General features: G+C 37.5%; 1 protein-coding gene across 2 annotated transcripts; it reads right to left on the bottom strand.

The window, feature by feature from the left end:
• Positions 1-379: 379 nt before the first annotated feature.
• Positions 380-27337, bottom strand: ARL5B (ADP ribosylation factor like GTPase 5B). 2 transcript variants are annotated; one of them, XM_032349556.1, is made up of 8 exons: positions 26948-27337; positions 25100-25184; positions 11854-11915; positions 11628-11688; positions 9910-10057; positions 6266-6349; positions 4666-4817; positions 380-3415 (listed from the first exon to the last, which is right to left on the bottom strand). In XM_032349556.1, the coding sequence occupies exons 1-8, from the start codon at positions 26994-26996 to the stop codon at positions 3367-3369; spliced, it is 690 nt and encodes a 229-aa protein (XP_032205447.1). In that variant the 5' UTR covers positions 26997-27337; the 3' UTR covers positions 380-3366. The 2 variants fall into 2 exon arrangements, with proteins under 2 accessions (XP_032205447.1, XP_032205450.1); XM_032349559.1 differs by lacking the exons at positions 11854-11915; positions 25100-25184 and having other exon boundaries at positions 26948-27332.
• Between the last annotated feature and the right edge of the window lie 55 nt (positions 27338-27392).

The following is a 27392-nucleotide window of genomic DNA, read 5'->3' as shown; positions in this document are numbered from 1 at the left end:
AATTAAATGAGTGCTAGTGACAAGCAATCCCATGTCTAAATTTGTCCTAAGATACTACAAAAAAAAGATTTTTTAAAAATATAAAGATTTATTGATTTCTTTAAAATTTTCTTTGCTGACTCCCCATAGTTCTTCAGAGACTATTGTTTACAGCACTGCTTGTATCACTCACCATTTCATAGGAAAATAATTTTCTCTTTATGCTATAGAAAATAAAAGTTAATTTATGCTTAAACAAAAGGACTTTGGCTATAAAGGTAAGTGCCCATTTAAAAATTTTTTTTAACAATAAAACTTGAATTTATTATCTTTCTTCTAAGGAATATAGAATAAAATTATACCTTGAAGCACAACTAACACAGAATCTAAAAGCAAAAATTACATATTTAACCATGAGTTTTCCAATAGATTATATATATATATTATTTCAGATTTTAAGGAATTAAATTACACTAAGAATACAAATTATGTAGTGTATTCCCATATAAAAGGGCCTGTTAATTCTAAGAGTTCCCAAATGCGCTGCAATAACAACAGTGGGTTTAAACATGAAGAATGTAACATGTTCAAAATGGAGAAAAATACCGTATTTGGGTGGCAGTTACATTTCAGTTCTAATAAAATATTTAAACTTTCATTGCTTCATCCTCAAAATAAAAATAAAATCTAGAATAATCTCCCAAAAGTAATGTGGGTGGGTCCCATGCTTTGCACTTTGCTAGGCAACTGAAGGGTTGGTGGGGAGGTGAATCTTGAATTATTTCATTGTCAAGTTAATCAGCTGTTAATCTGACTTCTAGAGAACAGGTATAGTACAAAACTGAGAATTCATCTCAAAATGTGAATAAAGGCACTAATTACAAATTTACATTTTTCATCAAACAATATTTTATAGTTGATTGACAATGAATGTCCTAATCAATGCTTTAGTATGAGATACCCGCTTGGGTCAAACAAAACATTCTCTTGGAGTAAAGGATAATCAGTTTTCTTATCAATGTAACAGGAAATCTCTAATGAGAACCTATAAAACACCTTTAAAAAGTCTTACATGAATTTTCTATTTAAACTTTTCCAAATCACTGCCACAAAAACTAGTGGGATATCGATTTCATTATCAACGCAGCTAACATAAACCATTTCTAATCCCAAACTAACAAAACACTTTTTAAAAAAATTTAGAAAATAAAATAAATTGTATTTTAAAAAATTAAATAGCAAACTTGAATCTATACTAGTAGTTGTTTGACAAAATACAATCAACTATTAAAAACACTTTTAATATAATGCTGATGTGGTAATATAAAAAAATAACCGTATAATTTGATAGAAGAAAACTGAGCCAGCCAATCTTACTAGATGTAAGATAAATTTCATAATAGGGATGGATACGAGGGTATAAATACATTTTCTCAGGATGGAGCTAAGAGAATTATCCTCAGTATTTATGGCTGAACTCTACAACCAAGACAGAAATTCTGGCAAAGTGTGCTTTAGGTAAATGGTTGTCTTCATAATTCTTCCTGCTCCCTGCCCCCAAGCACATAACACGAAGCATCCATATTGATTTATGTTTGCTCTTTCTCTCACATTCTAGATTATGGATTTTATTAAAAACAAAATTTACGCTCTACCTGGTATAGAATCACTAAGGAAAAAGGTTCAAAACAAGGTTAATAGACCACTAGTTCCCAAAGTCCAGAAAGCTTTCCTCTGGCCATTTTTCAGTCTAGCGTGTGCTACCACTAAATAGAAAGAAACTGTTACCACATTCAATTAGACTAAATATAATAAATCAAGTATACCTGAAAACAGAGCAAAAGTAAAACCAATTTACAATAAAAATATTAAAATTAAAATACCACTTTTGAACAGGTATTTTGATATTCTTATGAACACTAAATCCTATTTTTGACCCAAATGAAAAAAATACTGCAAAAATGAATTATTATTCTCTAAGTATGCATTTTATCCCTTTCATTATAGCAAAATCACACATTTGAAATAAAGGATCAAAATTATAATATTTGTCCTCCCTCTAAAGTATGCACTATTTATATATTACTGTTCATATTAGACAATTGCCTTGAAACTTTTCAATGATATGTAATAAACTTCTGATAGCATATGACTTTTTCTTCCTATTTTAAAATTTATGTTAGTGTTGACTTTCAGTCTCCTAGTAATACTTTAAAAGCTAGGATTAAATTCAGCAGTTTCCTGTAACCCAGCAAAAGACTTTAGAACATCTGGTTCTGTAAAGAGGGCAACTGTTTTAAGCCTATTACACTATAACCTCAGATAGATTTAAGGGAAAGTCATATGGTTTTCTAAGTATAATATACTGCTGGTGGTAGAAACACTTCAAATTCACACACAATTTCAAATTTTTAAGAAATGAAATATTTATACTCCGCTTCAGCTATTGCCAAAGCAGATGTGCTCTCCCTTGCAAATGGAATAGTTGAACTTTCTGCTGATAATGAAAGTTGCTTATAATTGATAGTAAAATATATTCCAAGTGTCTTGTTTTGATAGTAGTGCTGGTACGCTTTAACAATTTCCGGTAGTTAATGTATGTGTTGAATAATATGACATTTTTAAAACATCAGATTTATCAAAATATTTACCATCAAAGTTGGGCTTTCAAATATTTTTCCTTGATTAGTTTTCAGTCAAAACTAATCTCGTGTTAGAGGCAGAAAAGTGAATTTAATTCTTTTAGATAAACAGCCTACTTAATTTCCAAGCTAATAGTAAGTTAAAATTACCCCATGACTTGCAATAATGTGGGAGAAATTAACTTAAAGGCAGTTCTCATGATGGTCAGTCTTCCTTATATATACGTATCTTCTAGGTAGATTTCTTTCTCTATAGTAAGTTCTGTTCAAAAGGTAAGTGGTTTGAAGAGGGAGCAAATATTTAGTACTAGTTAAGTTTGCAAGCAGAACCTGATGATTTCCACTACTACCATGTCAAACCAGTAATTATCTGGTAGGGAAAGGGGGTGGTCAAGAAATGAAAGAAATTGGTCATTTAAAGGTATTACAATACTTCGGAAAACATTAAACATATGACAAACATTTCTTACAAGGCAGTCATTGAATAGTTAGAATCAGCAGTCAGAAGAATTATGTTGCTGAAAACATAGTTACACATTATGTTCATCCAACTGAAGATTAGTGCATTAAAAAAAAGTTAAGAAAAAATCTTTTATGTTCCAGTTCAGCTGCACTTGATTCAAGTGTTGCTCATAGAGGTTTGTGTTGTTATAAATTAAACATGCCTGCTGCCTTAGCAGCCAAAGGTACTAAGAAAATGTTCATGTCACAGAATAAATAGAGCAGTCTCTTTTCAAGCAAAAAGTTATCTCACACCGATCCGGGAGGTCATCCACTCTAGACCTTGGCATAACCTGAAACAAAAGACAGAAGTATTTTCAAAATGGAAATACTTACAATTGAAAGCATACTTATTATTTTTAAGTCTTACCCAAATGTTGATACTGCAGTAATGATTTATATAGGCAAGTAAAATATGTAGATAACACCAGAGGTGCAATTTTTAGCCCTTTTTGTTTAAAAAAGATTTTATTTATTTATGCATTTGACAGACAGAGATCACAAATAGAGAAGCAGGCAGAGAGAGAAGAGGAAGCAGGCTCCCTGCTGAGCAGAGAGCCCAATGTGGGGCTTGATCCCAGAACCCTGGGATCATGACCTGAGCCGAAGACAGAGGCTTTAACCCACTGAGCCACCCAGGTGCCCCCAGAAGTGCAATTTTTAAGTGGAAGATTCACTTAGACAAAATGATGGGACCAGATTAGTTGAGTAATTGGGAAATGGTTTCAGTCTCATCTTGAAGATAACCCAGCTCTACAATCAAGACTGCAAATACTCCTCTCCCCCTAATTTTAAGATTAAAACTGAAACCACTACAGAAACTCTCCCCTATGCACCTAAATTCTAAAGAATGGAATGCTTATGGCCCAGTCTTAGGATAGGTCAAAAAGTCTACATGGAGCTATTTTATTACAAGCTATTTCCAATAGGAGCATAACAAAGAAGGTCAGGTTGATCAAAGGACAAATAAGCTCCTGGAAATCAACTAGATAAGTCACGTGTAACACGCTGGGTTCTCTTTAGCCTACTCCATCCAAATTCAAGTTCTCAGGAAAAAAGAATAAGCTATAGGAAGCAGTTATCTCAAATGTTTCCTCTCTCGAAGTATGTCCCCTGAAAGGATTCCTGATTAGAAAGGAGATGTACTCTTGTGGAAAGCTGAGAGCTCATGCTTTATTAAGGCTTTACAGAAAATCTGAAATTGCTTTGAAGCTTCCTCTTTAATTCAGGTTAACTGTAATGCTGTATGCAAGAAACGAAACAGCAACTAAAAATCTGGATTGTGACAACTTCATCCAGACATTTGTTATTGACTTTTTTGCTAAAATACTTTGTTTATATTAAAAATTACAAAAAATGTGTCAGTAACTCTGCTAAAGTGTACTTTAACAACAGTAACGGACTAAAATTATTTCTACCTTAAATAATTGAAATACAATATGAAAACTATCTTTAAGAACAAAAAAGGGAATAGGATCAAAGAAGAAAAGTTGACAGAAATTTGAAAGAAGTCATAGCTCCCCTCATACCGTTTAGCACTTACCCTTCTCCTGTTAAAGCACAGCAGGACTGAATGTGCCACGGATGATCCTTAATTGAACTAAGGGTGAGGTATTTAGAGATTTCAGCTGCTGTCATGCACCCTTTCATATCTTGTTTATTTGCAAAGATAAGGACTGCAGCCTTCCGTAAATCCTGCAATCAATATGAAATATTTCTAATACATGAAAGACCACAATTCAAATTAAACTAATGCATGAGGAAGGTCAGATATGCCTAACTGGACAGTGATAATGAAATCCTTCTACTTTAAAATTATTAGGCAGTAATATTTAAATTTTAAAATTTTATTGATAGGCACCTGGCTGGCTCAGTTGGTAGACCACACAGCTCTTGATCTTGGGATTGTGAGCTTAAGCCCCACAGTGGGCCTAATGCTTACTTAAAAAATAAAAACTAATAAATAAATAAATAAAAGTTGTACTGAAATGAAAATAAATTTCCTCAAGTAACAGTAATTTAATGATTGACTCTGACAAAGACAGGCTTATTAACTATAAGCTAGATAATCAAAAGTTATTTTATATTGTTGGGCCAAAAGTAAAATAAACATGCATCTTAAACACTGATTTAAAACTCTATGAGCAATGATACTCTAATGGGCAAATATGGTAATATGTTACCAAATACTACAGAATTTCTCCAAATTTAAAGAAGAGGACTGAAGGTAAGAGCTGGGTAATACTTATCTTACTAATATTGTAACAGACTAACTGTATTTCATTAATGTTCACTGTAGAACTGTTCAAACTATCAAAATGTAGAAATAACCTAAATGTTCATTAATAGAAGAACAGACAAAAAAAAAAAAGGGAGAAGAAGATCGATCAACTGTGGTTTAATCATATACTAGGACTCTACAGAGTTGTCAGAAAGAATGAACTAAAGCTCTATGTACGGACATGGGTAATCACAATATTGTCCCAAAAAACCCCAAACTGAGTTAAGGGGAAAAAAATACTCTTGATCATTATATAAGATTTTATGAACAATGAAATGTAATATTTTGTACAATTGACAAATAAAAATGTAGGGAAAGTATAAAAATATACATGGGATTGATCATCACTACTTTTAAGATAATGTAATTCTCTCATAATTCTTTGACAGAAAGGAAGAAAATGAGATTGGTGGGTCACATAAGATATCTCATATCTTAACACTGAATGGCTGATGGACAAATGTGTTTTATTTTCTAAGCTTTTGTGTATCTGAAATAGAATTAAGTGAACTCAGACTATTCACTAAAGGCTTTTCAGTCATAAACTCTTGGGGAAAAAAAACACTTAAATTTTTGTCTTTCTTGCTTTAATTTATCAGCCTCTTTAAGGCATTAATAAGTGGTTTAAACTTTGAAAAATCTTGTCAGTAACAGTAACAGTCTACAAATTAATGTATTGAGCTTTTCCAAGCTTGAAAATGTAATGAAACTATGAAACTTTTTGACTTTAAGACTTTCATCAAAATATAAAATTCTGTTAATGATGAAATAACCAACAGCAAAGCCCATAATCTTTGTAAAAAAGCACAGCCAGTATACAAAATACCTTACTCCATGGTTTATGTTTGCTTTCAAAATTTACCTCATGAGCCAACATTCTGTATAGTTCTTCTTTTGTAATGGCTAGTCGCTCCCTGTCAATGCTATCAACAACAAGAATGATGAACTAGAAGACAACCAAAAAGAAAGAAAATTGAATGAAACCTCGAAATTTTATGCAAAACTACTCTCAGTGAGAATACTTTCTTCACAAGACATCATCATTACCATAAAATGGTCTACTGCTTTTTCATCATAAGGAGTTTATATTCTACTGTAAAACCCAAATGTTAATAAGAAAATAACTCATAATTTCAACAGATAAAAGCTATATCCTAAGTTTATTTTGAAAAGGTGATCTCTTAAAACATCAAACTCTGTAACACAAAGATTTATTTGTAAATGCAGGTAACAAAAAATAAATTTCAAAGGGAAAGTCACAGTAATTTAAATAACTTTTACTAAAACTTGAAAATACTCGATGACTGCTCATTTGGCAATCAGTAATTATTTATGTTTCAGACAGTCTCCTGCCCACTAGAAAGGAGCACACAAGTTTTAAAGAAAAAGAGAAGCAAATTTACAAAAAAAACAACAACCGATAAACAAGATGTTTTAATACAAGATCAACAATAAGAGCCCCAGAAAAAAGTGCTAAATAGAAACATACCTATTTAGGGGTTAATATGTTAGAGGGGATGGAGCTGAAACTAAAGAGGGGCAAGCACAGAGCACTGGAGAAAGCGGCTGGTAACGGTGCGTATGAAGAAAGGTGGGTCTTACACATTAGAAGTAAAAGGATCTTTGGTAAGAAAAATAAGAAGATATAGTGCCAAGGGCCCCTAATTGAATATCTCAGAAGAAAAAGTTAAGAAGTGAGATTAAGCAGAGCTAAGGTTGTAACAGAGGAATGACGCAGAATAAACGGAGAGAGGGAGGGTGACACCAGATTGTTCAGAGAGAGACCAGGAGAGTGATCTGCATATACAATGTGAAGGGCTTCACAGGGGATAAAAGGGAAGAGACTAGAAGGAAGAAATGTAAAAACCATGGCAAAATGAGCAGGGACAGAATACGGGGAAGTGACACTAATGACAGAAGTTGTCAGGAATCTGCCAACAGCTGAACTCCTTGCATTATGACGGAGACCTTAGGCTTTTAGAGGTCTGGAGGTAAGGAATTTAAGAAGGTGACGAGGGTGAACAAAGCCAGCAGGGCAACACCACACAGACAGGATGCCCACCTGGCATCTAAGATCGCAACTGCTAGGCGCTACACTGGCGTACTGTGGGAAAGGCCAGGGGGTCTTTGTGTACCCATTTTGCAATACTGACAGAAAGAGTTTACTAAAGAAACATTCCATACAAGTGGTGTCATTAATAACATATTTCTTTCTGGACCACCAACTCTAACCTACTCATGAGAGCTGCAGCTGTCCTTCTCACACCTGCAGTCACACACACTGAGCGCTGGCGCTTTAAACACAGGTCAACAGCATGGGGCTGACTGAACAGATCCCCTTCAACGAGATTTTTTTAACACGCCTTTTCTCTTATGATTTTCTTAATAACATTCTTTTCTCTAGCTTACTTTATTGTCAGAATACAGTATATAGTCTGTACAACATAAAAAATATGTGTTTATCCACTCTATATTATCGGTAAGGCTTCTGGTCAACACAGGCCATCAGTCAAGTTTTTGGGGAGTCAAGTCATACACGGATTTTGGATTGTGCAAGTGGGTCAGTGTCCCTAACCCCGCATTGTTCAAGGGGCAACTGCAGTCATCATAAGAGATTGTTTATCTCTTACTTTCCAACGTGTTTTCGTTTCAGAATGTTATTTTATGATAGAAGTATGTATTAAGCTCATGTTTTGCCCCTTAATACATATTTCTGTCATAAAATAACATTCCATGAACAGACACTTCTCCAAAGAAGACATACAAAAGGCTAGCAGACACATGAAAAAATGTTCATCATCACTAGCCATCAGGGAGATTCAGATCAAAACCATATTTAGATACCACCTTATGCCAGTTAGAATGGCCAAAATTAACAGTACAGGAAACAACGTGTGTTGGAGAGGATGTGGAGAAAGGGGAACCCTCTTATACTGTTGGTGGGAATTCAAGTTGGTGCAGCCACTTTGGAAAACAGTGTGGAGATTCCTCAAAAAATTAAAAATAGAGCGACCCTACAACACTGCAATTGCACTACAGGGTATTTACCCCAAAATACAGATGTAGTGAAAAGAAGGGCCATATTACCCCAATGTTCATAGCAGCAACGGCCACAACTGCCAAACTGTGAAAAGAGCCAAGATGCCCTTCAACAAACGAATGGAAAAAGAAGATATAGTCTATATATACAATGTAATATTACGCAGTCATTAGAAAGCATGAATACCCAACTTTTATATCAACAAGGATGGGACTGGGGGAGATTATGCTGAGGGACGTAAGTGAAGCGGAGAGTCAATTATCATATGGTTTCAATTACTTGTGGCACATAAGGAATAACACGGAGGACATTAGGAGAAGGAAAGGAAAAGTGAATTGGGCTAAGTTGGAGAGGGAGACGAACCATGAGACTGTGGACTCTGAGGAACAAACTGAGGGTTTTGGAGGGAGTAGGGGGAGAGGTGAGCCTGGTGGTGGGTATTAAGGAGGGCACGTCCTGCATGGAGCACTGGGTGTGGTGCATAAACAATGAATCTTGAACACTGAAAAAAATTAAAAGAAAAAGAAGTGTATATTAAGTTAATCTATAACCATATTTGCTAACCATCCTATCTTCCCCTGCAAATAAAAAGAATTAAGTGCTACCACCACTGCTAAAAATCTAGGATATGCTATTTGGTTCTGACAGTCACAAACTGCACTGGAATATATCCACACAAATACTCATGTAATTGCAATATCATCTCAAGGATTTAGGTTAAAAAAGAATCATTCAACAAAACTTCCTTACATTTCCCACCTCCTCAGCACATCCCCTTCAAAACACCCACTCAATTTTTAATAGGCTTCATTTTAGAAAAAAAAAAAAATTGGTTAGATGTACCTGTTTGTAAAGAGAAATTATGGATGCAACTGTACATTAGTGTACTCAAAGATAAATCTCTCAATAGCACTGCATTGGTTTAAAAAAAAATCTGTCTCCAACAAGAAATAAAAACAGAAATAGAAGCTAGTCCAGACTGTTTCCCAGGTTGGGTCTGAAGTAGTCAAATAATGAAATAACTGACAGAAAATTTGGGGGAGGGAGGGACTATAAATTCCTTTTTTAAAACTAAAATATAATCTCACCAAAAATTTGAATTTTGGAAATCCTGTGTTAAATTATGCTTAAAATATTTTATTCCTCCCCTAACCAGAGCCTCATCGAGCTGTGAGATCTTGAGACTGATTATCTGATTGATCCCTGTCCTTGCTTGCTTCAACAGTAGCGCTGTCACAGTACTGCTGTGCAGAGGAACTCACAGATGCCATACAGCAAACCCACAACCAACAGTGAGAGTTACTCTTTCTACTGGCCTTTTCTCTTCTAATTGAAAACCTCACATTCCTTACAGAACACAATCTTATTGAGAAGCAACTGTCAATACGCCATCATGGACAGCCTATCTCTTTTCTGTGCTGACTCTTTGGTTCTTTGTATTCATATTCAGAAGGCAACTTAGATACCTCTGTGTTTGAGTAATACGTGTTCCAGGATGAACGCAGGGACTCCTGACCACCAATATCCCACATGAGAAAATGAGTGTTCTTCACAACTATTTCTTCGACGTTGCTTCCTATGGTTGGGGATGTATGAACCACTTCATTCATTAAGCTGTTGAAAGACAGCATAAAAAAATCTTTGGTAAATCTTGAGAATCTGAAGGAAGTTTTATCTCTATTTTGAGAATCAATCACCCTTCCTCAATTGCACCGATGATGGTAATCATTAACATCAAAACCTTAGAGCACATTTGTGCAAACAAGTATCTAGACAAAGAACAACTCCTGAAGACGACCTTTTTTTTTCCTTTTACTGGAATAAATTAAAGCCTGTTTGGGGAGAAAGGAACACCATGGTGTGAATTTGTATTTCTGTGGCCAAAATTCCAATACCACTATGCCCTGTTATCAGAGCAGTGCCCAGTGCCTCTTCCTGAAGGAGCAAGTTTCCTGGTGACTGTGACATCAATATTTGCAAAAGTAGCAACCACTGACCAGTAGGCTATGCTATGTATAATTGTGAAGACTGTTTGGGTGAGAAAATTGAGACTCAGGCCTGTCCACCTAAACTACAGCTTTAAAAAGATAAGGCGATAGACAAATGAAAATTTTAATTAGAATAACTATAAATACGTTTAGAACACCAATGCTCATACCCACATATATTATCATAATTCTTGGCTAAGAGAATTAGTTCGTTCAACAAATACATACTTGCCTATAAGTCAGTACTGTGCTGGAAGAAGCCTATAATTGCACTGTCTCTTGGGTTTTATGTGTATTTTTGAAGTTATGTGGAAAATTATTTCAACAACTGACAGGTTTCTGAGATGTTTGTATCTGATGTTAAAGGCGAAATCATATTAAAATACATAATGGCCAACGAGTATTTTAAAGGAAAAGAAGTACTTAATTCGTCTCTAAAACAACAAGCCACAAGTTAGGAGCTTTTTAGCAAAGTTGCTGAAAACTACATCAGGCATTGCGTAAGTGAAGTATTTCTGGAGAGTTGTCAGCTGACACACTTAGCGTGAGGTGGAAAGAGAGAAGAACCCGTCAACGGTGCACTGTTATCTAATAACTACTTGTTAAAATGCTTGGGACACAGATCCATTTCCACTGCTTAATGCAGGTTGTTCCATGAACACTGGCACAGTAACGGGAGCTACTCTGACAAGCAGACTGATGGGATGTTAAAACTCCGCGCAAGTATTAATGTATTTCCCTGGAAGTCTCAAGCCTTTCCCTGCTGCAAGCTAGAAAAGCAGTACTTTCCGGGGTGATCTTCATTTCTTTGGATTTGACAAGTCTGGCTACATGCAACAATTCAGAGCTATCAATCAGGAGAGGAGCAATAAGCTTCCTTCTATTCACATGAACCGCAGTGCAGGAAGAATTAAGTGAAACACTTTACCACTTCACTCCAGCACTATTATATGTACTTTATTCATTTTAGTTTAACATTCTTTCTTTCAAGGCCAGAATAAGACAAGTGTTTGTGAAGGCTCTAGAAAACACACAGCAGTTTTTATTCACTTTTTAAACATATTTTATGTTTGGTAAAATACAAAACCTTATGCTGGAGCTCTTCTGTTTTATTACAATGGCACCTTATTAATTACATAAAACTAGTTCTAATAACTAAAATAATGAAAACTGTTTAAGTAAATAACTATACTTACAATTGGTAAAGAATGGTGGTTTTCCCTGCATTATCCAGTCCCACTATAATTACTTTGTGTTCTACAAAAAGAAAACAAACCGTAAACATTTAACACTACTGCATACTATAATTACATGCTTTCAAAATGATTATTAGTTAGCTTTCTAATGAGAATCATTCACTAGATACTTAGTACTGGATTCTTAAAATACAGAGTGAAGAGAACTTCATGGTGTCAAGGTCACCTGCGTTAAGTGAGGCAGTCTGGGATGATGTCCTCCACCTGGCTGTCTTGTAAGAGACTGAGCTATGGGTAGGAGGGAAGTACAAGAGAACCTGCTCACAATACTGTTTGGGAGGAAAAACACAAATTCTGGTCCTGACAAGGCATTATGACTTAAATTATAAGTTCAAAAAAAAAATTGTTTTGGGGCACCTGGGTGGCTTAGTGGGTTAATCACCAGACTCTTGATTTTGGCTCAGGTCCCCATCTCAGGGTCCTGAGATCCCGCTCTGCATTGGGCTCTGCACTCACTGGGGAATCTGCTTGTTCCTTTCCCTCTGCTCCTCTGTGCCCTCCTCCCCCTCAACTAAATAAAATCTTTAAAAAATTGTTTTACGCATCTGCTTGTCAACCCTGCTAATCAAATTAGCTTTTTATCAAGTTGTTTCTACACCTGGAAATTCTCCCACCTATATATAACCAAGATTTCTTTCTTCCTTTCATGAAGAAATCCAATTTAAAACATAAAATTGAAAAGGTTTCCCTGTCACTAACAAGACATACAATATACTCTCTCAGTTTCTTATTCCTTCTGTTAATCAACAGATAAATAAGCATTTACTTAGTCCACAATGATTGTTTAATCTGGATTTTACAAAATTTTTTTTGAAGATTTTATTTATTTGACAGAGAGAGCACAAGCAGGAGGAGCAGCAGGCAGAGGAAGAGGGAGAAGCAGGCTCTCCACAGGGAGCCCACCCCCTGGGGCTCAATCCCAGAACCCTGAGATCATAACCTGAGCCAAAGGCAGACACTTAAGTGACTGAGCCACCTAGGCGTCCCACAACTTTTTTTTTTTTTTTAAAGATTAAAAAAAAAAATTTATTTATTTGACAGACAGAGATCACAGAGAGAGAGGAGGAAGCAGGCTCCCCGCTGAGCAGAGAGCCCGGGGCTTGATCCCAGGACTCTGGGATCATGACCAGAGCCGAAGGCAGAGGCTTAACCCACTGAGCCACCCAGGCGCCCCCAACTTTTTTTTTTTTTTTAAGATTTTACTTATTTATTTTGTGAGAGAGAGAGAGAGAGAGGAGAGTGTGTGCAAGCGAGAGCACAATGGTAGGGAGGGGAAGAAGCAGAGGGAGAAGCACATTCCCCCCCTGGGATCATGACCTAAGTCAAACGCAGGTGTTTAACCAACTGAGCCACCCAGGTGGCCCTGGATGTTACAATTCTTTTGAGCAGGTACCATCTCTGCTCTTCATGCAACAAAAACTTCCATCTTCTTCTGGTGTCATGCACAGAACAGTCACTTGTTTCACAGAATTTAAAGCCCACCTAATTATTCTGTTAAATGGTACATATTCTGAAACCTCCTTTGAACACAGTTGTGAGAAAACACTCTAGAATCATCTTTTCTAGATGTTAACCTTTACAGAAGATACCTCTCGTCCCCAGGGCAGAATGCTTAAAAAACTACTAGTGAACCTTGAACCACAACACAATCGATTAATTTTTAGCCAATGATCTGACAAATTTCCTATCACAGCCCTGCTCTTCTTGTTAACCTATGATGAATGTCAAAGTTTTGATTATACATTTTATCAAGCATCATCTGGTATTCCTATTCTAAAGTGTTACTTTGACTGTATCAATCAAAAAGAGGGGCCATAATTCACAGACAAGTTCTTAGGTGACAAACCATGTTTGTGCCTTCCAATGACCTGAACACTCTCAGTACTGCCTATAATACTGCAGGACAAATGCCACGGTCCTCGGAAGGGCTTTTTCCCACTATGGCAGAAACTGCTCTACAAAAAAACAAAACAGAACAAAACTTGTTTGCTTATTGTAACTCACTATCATTCTCCTTTTTTGACTCTTTTGGTTCATAACCCCTATTTTCTAACACAGCCAAGCTTTAAGTGTCGCCCTATCTTTCTCCCTTCTGGTATAAGAATGAGAACCCTCTTGTTCATGGAAGAACAGCATTCTGAATTTTGGTGACAGCTGGAAACCACCTGCCTGGCATCTGGAACCCATGGGGTCCCTGCAGGAGTAGGAAGGAAGCCACTAGTGTGGAAGGAGGCTACACTGAGGAGCAGACACCTCTGCCGGGAGAAGCATTATCAGGTGGCTGGTCCACTGCTGAGGCAACTGAAGTGTACCAACACCTAGGGCCATTTTTAGAGAGTCCTGCTCCCTGCTTCACATTTTCTATTATGATGATGATCACAATATTTAAGGCATATGATGTCAAAACTCATACACAGTTCATCATTTTGAAAGACTGGTGCCCAATGTGAACTAAGTCAGAGGTGACAAGCTTTGAAGGGGGATAGAGTATGAGTTTTGTTACAGTTTCAACTGCATGATTAACTTAAGGTCTTTTTCAGATTCTTTTTCTCCCCTCAGTGACAGGGAATTCTAGCAATTAAGACAAAACACATGGGCATCTGAGTGGCTCAGTTGGTTAAGCAACTGCTTTCCGCTCAGGTCATGATCCTGGAGCCTCAGGATCAAGCCCCATATCAGGCTCCCTCTCGACAGGGAGTCTGCTTCTCCCTCTGATCTCTCCCCTCTCAAGCTTTCTCTCTCTTTCTCTCTCTCTCAAATAAATAAATAAAATCTTGAAAACAAAACAAAACAAAACAAAACACACAATTTCAACTCTTGCAATGAAGGTATTAACATCAATCCTTCAGTTAAACCGAGGTCCATCTTCTGATATTATCATCAACCTGAGTCTCTATAACAAAACACCAACAGAAAAAAGCTAAATGCATCAAGCAACAGGATTTATTTTAAATCTTTTCCTTGAATTAAAAAGAGAAAAAAAAATCTCTTAAGCATTATCTGCACTGTAAGAGGGAAATCAAGTTCAAAGGGCATTTACTAAAAAGCCAAGCACAAAATAAGAGCTGTTTGTATTCTGTGGCATAACTGTAATTCCTCCGTCTTCCTTCAAATGCCTCCATTGTCCTTAGCTGCAACTGGAGTACGCCAATGACCGAAAAACTTTAGTTTCCAAATGCTAGTTAATAGAGTTTTTTACTTATTCAAGGGACAATGAGAAAAACAAGGGACAATGACACATGCTTGTTGTAAGCAGAAAAGGAAATTAATGTGTTGCTTGAAATGACCACCAGTGGTGTCTAGATTAATAAAGTACAAATCATGTGGTGGTGTAAGATATTGGTTGATGTTAAAAACATGACTTAAGGTGCTTGTTCTGTATCGCTGTCTTTTTGATTGGGCAGAATCAACAGGTCCCATACAAATATTATGTACTGAAAAGGAAAAATATCAACTGAACTATATTAGTGATTTCCTACAGTCAGGATAAAAGTTTCCTTCACCTGTCATAGTTAACGAAAGCAGATGTAAGGAGACACTTATAAATTTGTACTATTTATATCTCCAAGCAATAATTTTTATTATTTGTTTACCTAATAGGTTAAAAAAAAACATTAAAAATATATGATCATAGTTCAATTCAGTCTTGGTTAAGGTAAGAAAGAATGATGCTACGGTCAGATTTTTGAATTGCTACCAGTCAGATGAGTACTAGCCATTTAACATCACTTTTACTTACAGACCCACTGAAATGTCTCAAGGTGTGAGGGGAAAACTATACAACTGTATACTTTTACAACTTCAACTGGTCCTCAACACGCACACATAAGCTGTAGATTCTTCTAACTCCTCCAATTACTCTCCATGAAAATGAAATGTTTAGTTGATAGGCTGAGACACAGTCCATTCTTATGGAACCTTAAATAGGGAAAACTATGAACAGGGATACAAAATTCTTTGGTTGGAATGAATTTTGCAGATGTACTTATTGAAGTTTACCTTCTTTATTGTCTTTTTCAGTAGCATTATTAAAATCAGTTTGGGGACAGAGTAGAAGCTGCCCATGTTTGGGGCCAGAAACGTTTATGTTGGGGATAGAGTGTATACAACTCAAAACTTTCGCGGATAGCCAAGTAAAGTTTGGGTTAAGACACTACCATAAGTAGCAGAGTTACACTGAATCCAAATGGGTTTGTTTGTTCGTTTAAGTATTTTATTTTTCAGTAATCTCTACACCCAACCTGGGGCTTGAACTCATAACCCTGAGATCAAATAAGAGTCAAATACTCCACCGACTGAGCCAGACAGGCACTCTGAATCTGAATGTTTGTAAAATGTGCCTGCACACCACGAGACAGTCACCTTGCCATCACACTTCACCAGAAATCTCTTCCAGGAACCAAGCCCCACCTCTTCACACAACACAGGTCTGGGAGAGGAGCACTTCCAATGTTACTAATCGCTGCATCTCCAGAGTCAACACAAAGCATGTTTATTTATACTAAATGAAGGCCCAACTGCAGAGCTTTTGTTTAATTTTGACCAACTGTTTACACAAAAGTTTCTCTGCACTCTTGGCTATGGTGTTTGCTCTCCTCGATGTCCTTAAAAGTTGGTTCTGGGGCGCCTGGGTGGCTCAGTCGGTTAAGCGTCTGCCTTCACCTCAGGTCATGATCTCAGGGTCCTAGGATAAAGCTCCACATTAGGCTCCCTGTTTGGCGGGGAGCCTGCTTCTCCCTCCCCCTTGGCCTGCTGCTCCCCCTACTTGTGCTCTCTCTCACTCTGACAAATAAATAAAATCTTTAAAATTAAAAAAAAAAAAAGTTGGATCATACTATTTTGTAAGAAGGGCATAAAGACATAAAGCCTATACAGAATGAGGCTTCAAAAGAAAATTAGTAAGAGCACTTGCATGAGAACAAGCACAGGTAAAAGATGGCTAAAAAGATGGGGCGCCTGGGTGGCTCAGTGGGTTAAAGCCTCTGCCTTCAGCTCAGGTCGTGGTCCCAGGGTCCTGGGATTGAGCCCGCATCCGGCTCTCTGCTAAGCGGGAAGCCTGCTTCCTCTTCCTCTCTCTCTCTCTCTCACTCTGCCTGCCTCTCTGCCTAATTGTGATTGCTGCCTGTCAAATAAATAAATAAAATCTGTAATAAATAAATAAATAAATAAAAGAAAAAGGATAGTAAAAGGAACTTTAAAAAAGTAAGTGCAAGATGGGGCGCCTGGGTGGCTCAGTGGGTTAAGCCGCTGCCTTCGGCTCAGGTCATGATCTCGGGGTCCTGGGATCGAGTCCCGCATCGGGCTCTCTGCTCAGCAGGGAGCCTGCTTCCCTCTCTCTCTCTCTGCCTACTTGTGATCTCTGTCTGTCAAATAAACAAATAAAATCTTTAAAAAAAAAAAAAAGTAAGTGGAAGAAAAATCAAAGAAAACCCTTTTCCCATTCCTAAATTAAAAAAAAAATGTAGTTTTTATACAGAATACCAAATAATTCAAATTGATAAACACAAGAGAAGAAAAATATTAGAAAAGCACTACATATAGTGCCAATAAAGTGGAAAACTGTGTTATCATGTTAAAACTGGATATTGTTAAGATGTGATAAAATGATCAACTTTTAATTTTAAAATATAAGAAAGCCCAAAGACAGCATCAAATAGGGATCGTTACCTTCTAGATATAAGAGGAGAGCCTTATATGAACACAAGAGTATGTAAACAACTTCATAACTTAACAAAAATGCCCTTTGTCAAATTTGGGATTTTGTGTATATAGAAAATGAGTTTGAATTCTTCCAAGGGGTAGGTATTAAAAAGCTGGAAGATATGATGTCACAATCTGTCAAAATCTGTCATGTTATGTTACAGATTAGAAAATTCAGGTCCTAACTACTGACCTGGTTGTTTTCTTGCTTATGTAAAAGATTAGGAAATTAAGGTCCTATTAAGTTAAGTAATTTGTTCTACTAAACACTGCTAAGAACCTGCATTTATTTTCCTGCCTTTTTTTGCTTTAATGTATTAACTCCCCTTCAAAATTCTTCAGTCTCCTCCCACTCCCACCCCAGTTCCCATATTCCTAGATAACCTAAATTTTGCTAAGAGCAGCTATGTAAACCTGAGGATTCAACAATTCAATATTTATTGAGTTCATTTTATGCCTGACTTTAACATTTGTGATTAAGACAAACAAGGCAAGCTCTCTCTACCCTCAAAAATCTTACAGGTGGCTATGGAAATAAGCACTTACAGTACAGAACTATTAGTACAAAGCAACAGATATGGAAGTATCAGATGGTAATATTCTCAAGGAAAACTGAGATTTAGATTTAGAATCCAGCTCTCAGGGAAGGAGAGAAATGCCAAGGGTAAAAAAGAACATTACAGAATTTCAATCTGAGTAATTTAAGTGCACTGTGAAAGTTAGTGCTCACAATCATGCCATGAGAAAGGGGTGGTATTCTTCATTTTACTGAGGAGGAAATGGAGTCTTAAGTTAAATAACATGCTGGAAGTTTGGCTAATGGTCTCCCAGGGTGATGCCTCCCCATCTTTATGACAAAATGAAGTCTTAGTATCTAACAATAACAAATAAGAACAGCTTATTGGGTGGAACAAAAACACTTTTCTGGTAGATAAGGGAAAAAATACAGATTTAAAAAAAGAAGAAGAAGATTAAAGAGTCTAAGTAGGTAGACTACTCTAAGGTCCCAGTCCAGAGTGAAGTGAAGACCAAAGACCACCCCACCCCCCCACCCCCCACCCCCGCACCCACCACACTCAATGAACAAAAGAATGATAAAAGGCTTCAACAGGAAATACTGAAACTGATTTAACTCAACACAGTTCTCTAGAGAATTCAAATGTTGCCCAGGGGAAGGTTACAATGGGAAACAAATGTTAAGGGGCAGAGACAATGCATGGTTTTCAAACTTGTACCATAACCAAGATTATACATACACAATATAAATACATTTTGCATTATGACCCAGGACACACACAACTGAAACGGAAGTTTCACACAATGATACCTTTACTAACTGAGATACACTGTAATAGTTTCAAATTTAGAATGTTCATTCCTTCTTTTTTTTTTTTTTTTTTTTTTAGGAGTTTATTTATTTGAAAGAAGGGATCACAAGTAGACAGAGAGGCAGGCAGAGAGAGGGGAAGGGAAGCAGTCTCCCTGCTGAGCAGAGAACCCAGGTTGGATCCCAGGACCTTGGGATCATGACATGAGCCGAAGGCAGAGGATTTAACCCACTGAGCCACCCAGGTGCCCCTCATTCCTTCTTTTAATGGCAGTCCTCACTAAATTGACTCTATAGAACGGGCTATACTGGACAATTCGAGGAAAAATTGTATTTGAGAAATACAAGTGAACTGGGTGACTGCAAAAATATACAAAACTTGCAAATATAAGAAACTCCGAACAGGATAAATTAAAAAAAAAAAAAAAAGCAAATCTAGGTTAGATCACGGTCAGTCAGCTGAAAACTAAAGATAAAGGGAAAATCTTGAAGGCAGTAAGAGAAAAATGTCAGGCTATATAAGGGGAAGTAAAATACGAACGTTGGTTGACTTTTCACAAGGAAAAAAAACGGGACGTCTGAAGTCAATGGAATGACAACTTTAAAGCACTAAAGAGGGAAAGATTCTATATTCAGGAAAAATATACTTCAAGAATGAAGGCAAAATAAAGACACTTTCAGATAAAAGAAAACTAAGAAAATTCATCACCAACAGGGCTACATTACAAAAATGCTGAAATTCTTTGGCTTCATGGGAAATTATACTAGATGGAAACTCAAAACATCAAAAATAGTAATGTAAGTAAATATAAAAGAAAATTCTACCCTTTATATTTATTCAGGAACATGTGAATCTTTGTAGCAAAAATATAACTATATTGTACAGTTTACAACTAATATAGATACAATTTTTTAAATACTTATTTGTCAGAGAGAGAAAGAGAGAGAGAACGTGTGCACGCACAAGCAGGGGGAGCTGCAGGCAGAGGAGAAGCAGGCTCCCCGATGGGCAAGGAGGCCAATTCGGGGCTCAACCCCAGGACCTGAGCTGAAGGCAGACACTTAACCACGGGAGTCACCCAGGTGTCCCTGTAGATACAATTCTTATGGCATATAACCTGCATGGTTGTAACAGACTAAGGGAGGGGAGAGTATACTACACAGTTTCAAGGTTCTTCCACTTTCCAAATGTTACATTACTCTTAAGTAGACCGAGGAAAGGTAACAGCGTATGTTGCAATCTCTAAGGACCATAAAAATAATGGAAAAAGGATCATTAAAGTAGCCAGTAAATAAAATGGAATTTTAAGAAAACAAACAATAAAAAAACAACCCAAAGCAAAGTGGGAAAGGAGGAACAGAAAACAATTAAACAAAACAAATGCAGATGGGGCAAAAAGGAAATAATAAAATAGCATACCTTGATATCTGACTGTATCATAAATTGAACTGCATCAATACATTTGACTAAACATTACAGTTAAAGGAGAATTTCATACTAGATTAAGAAACACAAGATCAGGGGTGCCTGGGTGGCTCAGTGGGATAAGCCTCTGCCTCGGGCCAGGTCATGATCTCAGGGTCCTGGGATCGAGCCCCGCATTGGGCTCTCTGCTCAGCAGGGAGTCTGCTTCCCCCCTCTCTCCCTGCCTGCCTCTCTGCCTACTTGTGATCTCTCTCTGTCAAATAAATAAATAAAGTCAAACAAACAAACACAAGATCACACTGTATGCTCTCTAGCAGGGATATACATTAAGATACAGATTATCTGAACACCACTAACAGAGTGGTATAACCTTAACCTACAGAGTTAGGGTACTACACATAATTGCAGATAACACATTTTTGTCAAGCACAAAAGGAACATGCACCAAACGGACCATTTGGATAGACTATAAAAAAGCCTCAATAAATCTGACCAGCACGCCTGGGTGGCTCAGTCTGCCTACGGCTCAGGTCATGATCCCAGGGTCCTGGGATTGAGCCCTGCATCAGGCTCCCTGCTCAGCGGGAAGCCTGCTTCTCCCTCTCCCACTCCCCCTGTTTGTGTTCCCTCTCTCCCTGTGTCTCTCTGTGTCAAATAAATAAATAAGAACCTTAAAAAAAATCTGACCAAAAGATGAAAATCTTAAAGTATACTTCTGACCACAATGGAATTAAATTAGGAATGAATAGTAAGCTATCTAGAAAAATAGAAAACTAAACACTTAAAAGTAACCCATAGGTCAAAAAAAAAAAAACACAAAAAAATTAAAATATTTCAAACTGAATGAATGACATACAACAAATTAAAATTTGTAGAATGAAGCTAACACAATTCTTAGGAGGGACACTTTCAGCTTTAAAATGTTCCATGTGAAAGGAATAAGAGACAAAAACAATGACACGCACCCCACCCTTGAGAACAGCTCACCCTTGAGAAGACGGGAGAGGGGGATGTAAAGTAAGCCCAAAGTAACTAGATGGAAAGACAAACAGCAGGGCATTAGTAAAATAAAAAGCAGAAAACAGACAAAACAAAAATCTTTGAAATGATCACCAGACATGTTTGACTGTTAGTCCAATAGTCTAACAGACACTATTAGACTTCAAAATTTATCAGGAAGTAGTACAATAATCAAGATAGTGTAGTATGGTATTGGGATGGACATACAGAACAATGCAAGAGAAAGGTCCAGAGATGAGACTCAGTATTTCAACAAAGGCTCTAGGGCGATCCCTTGGGAAAGGAAAGTCTTCAGTAAATTATTAGAACAAGTAGATGTCCATGTAAAAACAAACAAATAAATAATGAATCCCAACCCCTGACTCACATCATAACTGCAAAATAATCTGAGATGGCTCACAGACCTAAGAATAAAAGCCAAAGTTTGTAGGTGAAAGGAATAGGACATAAAAAGCAGTAACTGTTAAAAAAAGTTGAAAAACCAGAACTTCACCAAAATTTAAAATTTCCACTCAGCAAAAACCACATTCAGAAAATGAATAAGGGGGCACCTGGGTGGCTCAGTGGGTTAAAGCCTCTGCCTTCAGCTCAGGTCATGATCCCAGGGTCTTGAGATCGAGCCCCGAATCGGGCTCTGTGCTCAGCAGGGAGCCTGTTTCCTCCTCTCTCTCTGCCTGCTTGTGATCTCTGTCAAATAAATAAAATCTTTAAAAAAAAAATGAGTAAGGAAGCACAGACTGGAGGAAAATATTCACAAAACACGTATCTGACAAAAGACTCAAGTCCAAAAGATATAAATAATTATATGTATAATTTTATAGATAAAAGAATAATTTAACAGGAAAAGAATTTGAACATTCTGCAAAAGAAATACAAATGGCCAGCCAGCATGTGAAAAAGTGCTTATCATCCAAAAATCATCAGAAAAATGCAAATTAAAACCAAACTGAGATACTGCTACTCATCTAACTGAATAAACTAAAATTAAAAAGACTGGCGACATCTGTAGGTAAGGATGTTAAAACATAAGTCTAAGGCGTGCCTGGGTGACTCAGTCGGTTAAGCCGCTGGCTCTTGGTTTGGCTCAGGTCATGATCTTATTGGTCATGGGACTGAGCTCAGTGTTGGGTTCCACACTCAGAGGGGGGTCTGCTTCTCTCCCTCTGTCCATACTCCACACCCCTCTCCAATTGTGTGTGTGCATCTACGCTTTCTATAAGGTAAAGGTAGAAAAAAAAAAAATCTAAAAAAAAAAAAAAAGTGGTGTCTCCAACACTGCTGGTGAGAGTATGAGAATGGTGTAACAATTTGGAAAACAATCTAATAGTTTCTTATTAAACTAATCATATATTCAGTCTACGATCTAAAAATTGCACTTCTAGATACTCATCTAAGAGAAATGAAAACATGTTTACAAAGAGTATTCACATACTTGAGAGTATTCACATATTACAATTCATCATGATGCAAATTAATAAACAAACTGTGGCATAAATATGATAGTGGAATCAAAATATTCAATAAGAAGATTAAAAGACAAAGGAAATACCCCAGAAAGTACTGAGAAAAAGACAGTAAAATGGAAAAATGCTAGATAATCAAGCAACACAATACAACGGATAAGATTTCAGATAAAGTAGAGGAAAACACCTTAAGCGAAATTTAATTAAAAAAAAATCTTAGAACCAAAAAACATCCAACTTTCTGTTGAAAAGCTCCAGAAGGCCTAGCACAATGAACCAAAAAAAGACACATTACAAGGCACACACCTTGCATATTTAAAAACCCCAGGAATAAATGAAAAATTCTAAAATCTACTAAAAAGAGAAAAACTCAGAATAAGAATGATACTGGTCTTAAAAACACTGGAATCTAGAGGACCATGACAATACCTTCAAACGCCTGCTGAAAGAAATGTTTTCCAACTCAGAATTTTATATTCAGCCCAATTATAAATCAAAAGCAAAGTGAGACCAACACATTTTCAGGCATTTGGAATTGAAAAAAAAAAAATTACCGCTTTGGACATCTTTGCAGGAAATTTTGGTAGAATGTGCTTCAAAAAAACAGGGCACCTGGGTAACTCAGTGGGTTAAAGCCTCTGCCTTCAGTTCAGGTCACGATCTCAGGGTCCTGGGATTGAGCCCCCGCACCTAGCTCTCTGCTCAGCGGGGAGCCTGCTTCCCTTCCTCTCTGCCTGCCTCTCTGCCTCCTTGTGATCTGTCTGTCAAATAAATACATAAAATCTTAAAAAAAAAAAAAAGACCCCAAACCCAAACAAAAAGTAGTGAAGCAAGAAAGACGTATGTTCTAATAAAACAGAAAAGCAAAGGAAATTCCTGGCATGACTGCATAGACAAGTCTGGCACAGCTGTGGAGCAGGCAGAGGGAAGCAAGCTAAGTTCAGAACAGAAGCAAATACTGAGGGGGTCAGGAGAAGGAATAAGACATCTGATTAAGTGTGATGTGGGGAAACTTTGTACAGAGTATTGGGACAGAATGAAATGACTTAATCAAACACACAAAGAAAACTAAGGCAATGAGATGTTGTAATTATTTACTCTAGGGGGAAAACTTGTAGGAAAAAGGGGAACATAATTCTAGCACACTCTGGCACAGGAGTAACTAAATTTTATGGTCACAATAACAAAAAGACTACGTTTAAGCAAAACACTGTATTTTGGGATGATGAGGGCATAAAAGTACTAATTTCTCTTCTAACCCTAAGACAAATGATTAGTACACCTGAAACAAATATGTTGTATGTCAATTATATCTCAATAAAAGACAAATGATAATGTTTAAAATTTCCACATATGCATACAATTAAAAAATATGGAAGTATGTCCTGTAACAGATATGTTCATAGATTTGTAAAGATAATCAGATTGGGGGTGCCTGGGTGGCTCAGGAGGTTGAGCCTCTGCCTTCGGCTCAGGTCATGATCTCAGGGTCTTGGGATCAAGTCCCGTGTCGGGCTCTATGCTGAGCAGAAAGTCTGCTTCCCCTTCCCTCTCTACCTGCCTCTCTGCCTACTTGTGATTTCTCTGTGTGTCAAATAAATAAATAAAATCTTAAAAAAAAAAAAAAAAGATAATCAGATTGGAAATTATTTCCTTCATTGATAACTGCATCCAAGCAATGTCTTCTAGCTTATAATGAAGTAATACAAAATTGCTCAGGTTGTATACTTTGTCAGAGTTTTACTTAGACAACCACACTTTAGCATACTTATTCTCAGAAAGGTATCAAATTTATAAGAAGATGCTTTGTGCTGTAAAATGCTACAGGAAAAAAAGATGGGAGGCAAATAGTGAAAAACAGATAAGGAGAAAGAGTAAAGCGATATGGAGTTCTCAACTCTGACTCCAAATCTGAATCATCTAGGCAGTGACGCCCAGGCCACCCTGCCCCATTCATTTCTAACTGGTCCGAGATAGGGCCATGGGCTTATTATTCTAATATGCAAACAAGACTGAGTGATATCAGTATCTCTGGATTAGTTTCATTATAGTGTGAAAATGGAAAATGCTGAGAATGTTAGTTAATTTTGTTGATATAGAAAGGAAAAAATACAGGACTGAAGTAACAGTCTGATGGCATTATTCCCCAGCTTAAAAAATAACATACAATGAGCAATCTCTTCAACGGCCCTGTACAGTTTAATGTCTTAGTCGGCTGACACACAAGGCCCTCTGTGATCTGGTTCCAGGCGCTAGCTACCTCTCCAACCTCAACACCTCTAACTTCCCCACAGGCCAACTAAGATACAGCCAAGCTAAACTATCCTCAGCTTCCTCCAATGTACCCAAGTATTTGATTCCTCTCCCATTTGCATATTAGGAGTCCTTCAACCTAGAATAATATGCCCCTTCTACTCAGTCTGCTTAGCATGCCCAGAAAACTCCCACTTACAGCAGAGTACAAGTGTAAGTATACCTTTTTCCGTAAAGTCTTCCAAGAACCACGTGAGAAAAACTAATCACCTGCTTCTTGGTAATCATCAACACACTTTTGTACATACCTGTTAAAAAAGTTATCACACTGCATATCTCCCCACAGGTCTCATTTGCTGATCTCTGAGTACTTTTTGAGTAACTATGTTATCTTTTCTGTTTGTTTTTCATCTTTGTATCTCCAAGCCTAACTGAAGATTGGTGATGGACTTTGATTAAATGTTAGCTGCATGAGTGAATGAGGATAAAAGGAGAGCATAACCACTGGGTCTAAATTTTCAACAGGAAAGTTAAAGGAAAAGAAAAATTCTACATAGTAATGGGGATTTAAAAGGCCTGAACAATTATGGGGCTTTAAGCAGCCCATGAATGTTTTCTTCATTTACTACATCCTCTGTTCCCTTCTAGTCTGATTTAAAGAAGGCTCAGTAATATTAATAATAATAATAAATAGAAAAAAAAAGAAGTACAAGAAAATAAAACAACAGTAATAAAACGAGAGAAAGAGGAAATGGATGGGTAACACAAGGAGAAACAAACTTTGGTCATGTTTTGTTTCTTAAACTATGGGAAAAGACAAGCAGATAATAACTGTGTTGATCTTTATACGTTTTAACATGTTAAAATACTCCTTTACATATACTAGTGAATTCATGTAATGAGGACTAGAAAATATAAACTGAAAAAGCATGTATTAAATATATAGATATATTTAAGAAGTTAAACTCTGAAATCACGTTAAGCGTGATACTTGTGGTAACTGTATATATACATATAATTGCATATATATGCATATTTGTATATGTATATACATATACCTGCGTTTATAAGTTTGGAAAAGACGATTTTTGTGCTCTGACCTATGGAACAAATGAACTAAAGCCTTTCATTTTCTTCACTTCTCAAATCCCGCAAAAAACAAAAGCAAAAACAAAAAACACATTGGCAGTAACAATTGCTGTCATTACAAAACACTTGTTTTTATTATGTAGAGTGTTAAACGAAAAACAAAACTATATTTAAAAAGCAGATCCAATTACTAAGAAAGCATTCTGTTCAAAGAAGTTCTAAAACTTTATTGCCAGACCCTTTTTTGTCTGTGTATTTTCTCCCTTCAGAAGACATGACATCTCATTCTCTGACTCAGAACAGGTTTTACAACTTCTTGGCCCTTTGGACTTCCAACTTCTAAAATGTCTCATAACCTGTTCTAGACTCATTACGGACACGCAATCTCCTATACAGAACCCAAAGCATTTAGTTCTCATTATAATACCTAGGAAAGGAATAAAAGGGTTAGGATGCAGATTTCCGGAAACCCGTGCATCTCAAAGAACAACTCATTCCCGAGTCCGAGGAAGCAGGCGAAATCAGAACGTGAAGGCGCAATGGCTTCAAGAACAGTGTAGGGAAAAAAAAGCAGCACTACTAAAAATAATAATAATAAAAAAAAGTTGATAGGTTTCTGGGCGGACTTATCTTAGGGGAAAGCCACAGGATACTTAATTAGAGATCGAAAAGACCCTCGAAATGCTTCCAGGTATCACTAGGTGCTTTCCGCTCTGCTTCGCTAAAATCCAAAAATTCTCAGTTCGGACTCTGGGCTCCCGAATGCCTCCTCTTTTCACTCCTCATTTCTCCCACACATCCAGTCTCTCCTGCACCTTCTCCCAGCCTAAAGGACCGAGTTTCTACCCGTCCCCTCGAGACAATCACTTCTCTGCGTCTCAGAACATTTGCGTCCACCGACAGCCCTGCCTCTGGCTGTCCCCTAAGGCGACCGGACTCTCCTCCTTGGAGTCGGGCCGTTGCGCAGCTCCATCCTTCTCACCTTGGTTACAGAAGAGGCTCCACAGTTTAGCGAAGATCAGCCCCATCATGAGCACCTGGGCGGGCCGCGGGGTCCCTCAGCAGCAGGTGCCGCTGTGCGGGGCCCCCCACCACGGCGCTGGCTGTAGGGAACCGAGGAGAAGCCTACTGAGACCGCGCGGTGAGGGTACTGGTTGGCCGAGAAACCTCGATGGGCCGCTCAGCTACCGGTCAGCAGGCACCGCGCCGAGTCCCTACCGGATAGTCCTTTGTTTCGAGCCCACTGAGCCAAACGCCGACCCGTAGTCCCTTCGGTCTGAACCCACCAACCCACCAGAGCTTCAACCACCCCCAAGCCCCGCCTCCGCTCCGCCTCCCCTCCCGAGTCCCGACCACCCATCGCCGGAAGGACGGGACCTGACGTCGGCACGCTTACGTTAACCCACGCTTTCGACGTGGCGTTTCCT

The sequence above is a fragment of the Mustela erminea genome, chromosome 6, assembly GCF_009829155.1.
Source record: "Mustela erminea isolate mMusErm1 chromosome 6, mMusErm1.Pri, whole genome shotgun sequence".
NCBI classification, from domain to species: domain Eukaryota; kingdom Metazoa; phylum Chordata; class Mammalia; order Carnivora; family Mustelidae; genus Mustela; species Mustela erminea.
This window is presented reverse-complemented; position numbering and strand designations above follow the sequence as displayed.